This window comes from Nicotiana attenuata, unplaced genomic scaffold (genome assembly GCF_001879085.1).
Source record: "Nicotiana attenuata strain UT unplaced genomic scaffold, NIATTr2, whole genome shotgun sequence".
In the NCBI taxonomy this organism is placed as follows: domain Eukaryota; kingdom Viridiplantae; phylum Streptophyta; class Magnoliopsida; order Solanales; family Solanaceae; genus Nicotiana; species Nicotiana attenuata.
The window spans coordinates 116,487-121,488 of record NW_017670570.1 but is presented as its reverse complement, the minus strand read 5'-3'; the positions used below and the strand labels follow the sequence as shown (position 1 = coordinate 121,488).

General features: G+C 36.9%; 1 protein-coding gene across 1 annotated transcript; it reads right to left on the bottom strand.

Annotated features, from left to right (window-relative positions):
- Positions 1-1,318: 1,318 nt before the first annotated feature.
- LOC109241086 (putative E3 ubiquitin-protein ligase XBAT31) lies at positions 1,319-4,661 on the bottom strand. The gene is made up of 8 exons (XM_019407796.1): positions 4,366-4,661; positions 4,211-4,270; positions 3,988-4,059; positions 3,751-3,872; positions 3,412-3,552; positions 3,161-3,268; positions 2,740-2,998; positions 1,319-2,445 (listed from the first exon to the last, which is right to left on the bottom strand). Exons 1-8 carry the CDS (start codon positions 4,543-4,545, stop codon positions 2,050-2,052), a joined length of 1,338 nt encoding a protein of 445 aa, XP_019263341.1. The 5' UTR covers positions 4,546-4,661; the 3' UTR covers positions 1,319-2,049.
- Positions 4,662-5,002: the final 341 nt, after the last annotated feature.

Here is a 5,002-nt window from a genome sequence, read left to right as displayed (position 1 = left end):
TCCTGTGTGAATACGGAATACTTGTGTGCCAGAGTGCACTAATTCTTTCCTAGTGAAGTAATTCAGGTGCTGGCTGCGGCAGACCAAAGTAACAAAGTCAAAAGCTCCACTCCTTTGAAAGAAAAAAAGAAAAGAAGAGCAATAAGACTTTAAAAATTGGCCTTATAAAACCACCCTTGACAAAATATATGTGCAATTTGGTTGTATTAACAGCTTATATTTTGTGGACATTCATATGAAAATATGCAAAAAGTCAAGTCCCAAAAATCAAAAAAATACAGTTGGTGATTTGATTTTATTTTCAAGAATCAACCAATTCTTCCAAATACACAACAAGAAAGCTTAACTAAAATTTGGGACCCTCTATTCTTCTTCTTGTTAGGTGTCCTTTCTTTACCAAACATTGTAACATCTATACAATTACTTCCCCACAAACCCCACCAAATATTAATATTATCAACTCCACATGGCATCATCACATTAAATCATAGTTTGTGGGCTCCATATTAGCTAGCCTTATCTCAATTATGTCTAATGATATTTTGATAAGATAATAATCTTATTGATGTGGTGGCAAAATTCTGCATCACAAGTTGAATTATTGTTCCATTTATGTAAATTGGATATTGGAAATGAAAAGGTGATACCCAAGTGTTGTGTGATAGAAGGATAATTAGTAAATTGAAGCAAGTTCTATAGAACGGTTTAAAGATTAAAATGTGTTGAGCCTCTAAAGTCCAACATATTCAAAAGATGAGTGACGTAAAAATTCAAATGCTACGATAAATATGCGAGCAACCAAGATTAAAAACGACCACATTCAACAAAAGATGTAAATAAACACATAGCGAATAAAATGAGAGGTCGCTTAAGATGATTTAATCATGTTTTACGTCATTAAGATACACCAAACCGTATGTGAAGCCATGGTGAGTAAAAGTGTTCAAAAAAAGATAAGATAAACCTAAATTCACATGAAAGTAAATTATTTCGAAAAATCTACAATCTCTTGATAGAGAAAAATAGTGCATAATGAAAGGCAAAAGATCTATAGGTTATATCAATTATTGGAATTAAGGTTCCATCATATTAGTATGTTTACTTTAGGTCCAATATTTACTAGATGTCTTTTTGTTTATAGAGATTTATATGTTAGTAAAAATTATATAAAATATCTAGTGTTGAATATTGGACTAAAACAAACTTAAATGAATCGACATTAGAGTGAGAATTCACACAACCGACCTCAACTTACTTGAAATTTTGAAGTTTAGTAGTTGTATGTTAGTGCAAATTATTTGAACCAAGAGGCAATGGATTCATATGATCACTTTAACCAATAACAAAAAAGAATTGTCTTTGCAACTTGAACCAGCTATTATACAATATTCATTTATATCTGCTGAAATAAAAAAATGATTGATACAAATCATAGTTCATTTCACACCCTTTTTTCTGATAAACAATACTCTAATCATTTCACACCTTGAGGCTGCTTTAAATTAAAGAAAAAGATAGGGTGAGGTGGGGTCTACTTTCCTCATTACTTGCTTTGAGTTTGACTCTTTCCCAATGCTTTCATCATACTGCAATCTTCACCAATGTAGGAGACAATGGAATAATGTTGTGTTTTCACCAAATAAAGGAAACCAGTAGGGGGGGGGGGGGGGGGGGTTTAACTGGCAAAGGAATTTTACCAATCCAAATTGACTACTACTAGCCCCTAAGAACTACCACCCTTTTTCAAGAAGGAAAAAAGGGCTGCCCATGCACTAAGCTCCCGCTATGCGCGGGGTCCGGAGAAGGGCCGGGCCGCAAGGGTCTATTGTAAACAGAATTTTACAGCAATGCTCATTTTTTGTGACCCACACAAATAATATAGTACTCATCTACCCAAACCTGCAAACCATTTTAACTTTGCTTATTTCCCAAATCTACAATGCAGAGGGAAGAGAAAGATCTATCTATATATACCATTTGAGAAGCAAGACCCCACCCTGGACTGATCTTAATTGCCAAGTTTGAAACTTTGATACCAAATTTGTACTATCAATCAACGCTTAATGGCTTATCGATCCATTCGTTTTCAGCAGCGATCCTACCCGAGCCACGGCCAGTCATTTTGCCAAAAGAACTTACTGCTGATAAGCCCTTAAAACTACTACTGCCCTCGCTGAAGTTTCGTGATCTCCTAGACTTTCGAAGCTTTGAGGAGATATCACGGTCTATGTCATCGTCCTTTGTAACCTTGATAACATGTAATTGTACAATGTTGCTTCTGCAGAACGGGCACACTGGTTCTGGTGGACTAGTCGTGGTCGGCTTTGGCTTGTTATGGCAGCATAAGGCCAGTACACAATGTGCACACATTTGGTGCCCACAGTCCTGGACTTCAATTGTGCATATTTGATCGAAACATATACAACATACTTCTGTATCACTGACCTGCATTAGAAATCCAAACGAAACTGGTTGACAAATGGTCAACTTGAAAAGATAGATAACAAGAGAACTATCGATAGAAATATCTCGATCATCAAGGTTGAAAACCGAGTGTCGGTAGCTTTTCGGAATGGATATTATACTCTATTAACCTCAAATATCTTTGGATCTTATACCTCGCATCATTTCCACGCTGACATCGTTTCATTTTCAAAAATATGTACGATTTATTAGTAGAGTAGGATATATTTCAATAGTAGTTTATATGTTATTGGGTAAAAGTAGGTGGTGTATTACCTCAGAGATGTTATCATCCATCCCTGAATCAGATGGAGTTGGGGATGGCGACGAGTAATCTGTCCCCTTTAGGATATTCTTTTCCCTCTCCTTATTTGCTTCCATTAAGGCACGTTCAAGTAGAGCTTTCGCCTCTTCATTGAGCTGACTGATGAACTTCAACGGTGATGGCCACACGAGAGGCTCTGCTGATGAAGGATTCAACAAAGCCGCACATGCACCGTGGTGGTATCTTAAAGCAACCGTGTACGGTATTCTCCTGCACCATTATCACCAGATGAGGACTAGATACAGAATTACTCATGTTCAAATTGAAGAACTAAAATTATTACAGGGGAATTTTACAAGTATTAACATTCATGAGTCTATAATTCATAAGCTATAAATATTGAAAAGATTAAAAGAGATAAATAAGACATACCCTGAGGCATCTCTGTGTAGTCGATCTGCTCCCCACGCCAATAATTCGCGGATGCAATCAAGAGAACCACCTCTTGCAGCCAAATGAAGTGGAGTGCTACCGGGAAATCTGTAAAAGTAAAAAAAGAATAGACATAAGGGGAAAAAAAGGGTTAGCATAACTTCATAAATATAAAATCGTATCAAATCTAAGTTAATTCAGAGAACATGAACGGAAAACAACAGAAAAGAATTTCTTGATGGAAAAATTACCCATAGCCGCCAGTTGAAGCACAAACCAAAGCGCCATTATCCAGTAAAATGTGAACACATTCAGGCCGTCTTTGACGAGCTGCTAAGTGCAAAGGAGTTGCTCCTTTTCCATCTCTAACGTTCACAAACCGGGCATATCCCCTGCAGAATTCAATTCAGTCGATTCAAACAACCATTAAAACCTACATGAGCGATTCAACATAAAAACAACAACGACGCCTCAATCCCAAACATGCTGGGATCGGCTATATGAATCCTTGTGGACTTGTCGCTCCATTTAACCTCATCTAATATATTGAACATACAAAAATCAATTAGTGAATCCCCTAAGAAGCTTACCAAGATGCTGCAACATGAGATGTGCGAGCCGAGGAAAGAATTGCTTTAAGGCATTCAGAGTGACCATAGTAAGCAGCATAGTGCAAACATGTTCTTCCATTAAGTGAATCAAACTTCAAAATCTGACAATTTTTTTCCCAATTAACCACATCAGTTTGAAATCATTTCCAAGAACACAAAGTCCAATCATGCCAATTTTGAAATACAAGGAGAAATAAGAGACTAGTAAAAGCATACATTTGCTCCTGCTTCAATAAGCTTTTGCACACAAGAGATCTTCCCGTGCATTGCTGCTAACATCAATGGAGTCTAAATCGAACAAAAAAACAGTTAAAAATGGTAAAAAAACAGCTCTTGAAAAACAAGAAAACATCATTAAACTTTCAATTAACACTCATTTGCCACCAATTGGCTATTCAACTAAAAAAATGAAAAGAGCTTAAATATGCAAAAATTGCACCTGCTTATAACGATTTAACAAATCCGGGTTGACAGATTGGTTTAACAGCATAGTAACAACCTGAAAAATCAATCAAAATCCATGAATCAGATTTTATTAAAAACACCAAATTTATTGAAGAAACATGAAAATCAAAACTTTTTCAAGAACCCCACCTCGATCTGACCATTGGCAGCAGCAATATGCAAAGCTGACTGTCGATCATACACTGTAGAATGATGAATTAGAGATGGGTTTTTCTCTAAAACAGCTTTTAATGTCTCCACATCACCACACTGTACAGCACTGAATAAGCCATGTTCATCACCTGATCCACAACTCAAACCCTGACCCATTTTTGCCAAAAAAGAGAGCAACTTTATGGCTACTCTTTTGCACCACCGTCGACGGCGGAGGAAGTGGTGGTGGCAAGAATGGGAAGTGTGAGAGTTTACATATTTATGAGGAAGAAGAGAGAGGGGTGTGTGTGTGTGTGTTGAAGTTTGGAGCTGCCCGAAAAGGCGAAGGTGGGTGGGGGGGAAAGAGCGGGCAGGTGACCGAGTCTAAACAGAACCCGACAACGGGCAGTAGTCAGATATTTGTTCGGGCAGATAGATTCTCAAATAATACAGTGGCAAAAACCTTGTTTCAATGTTCTGTGTTTGTCTGAGGATGACTCTTACTTGGACTTTTACTTTTACTTTTACTGTTGGTCATTTGGTCTCCCCTCTAAAATCATAGTAGTACTATATATACTACATTATTATACTTAATTCATAAATAACAATTTAAATATATTCTTCCTTGTCTCAA

Coding starts and splice junctions, on each gene's coding strand:
- LOC109241086 (XM_019407796.1), bottom strand. CDS start 4,545: ATGGGTCAGGGTTTGAGTTGTGGATCAGGTGATGAACATGGCTTATTC. Junction 3,873..3,987: donor TTATTGAAGCAGGAGCAAAT/GTATGCTTTTAC, acceptor AAAAATTGTCAG/ATTTTGAAGTTTGATTCACT. Junction 3,553..3,750: donor TCTCATGTTGCAGCATCTTG/GTAAGCTTCTTA, acceptor TGAATTCTGCAG/GGGATATGCCCGGTTTGTGA.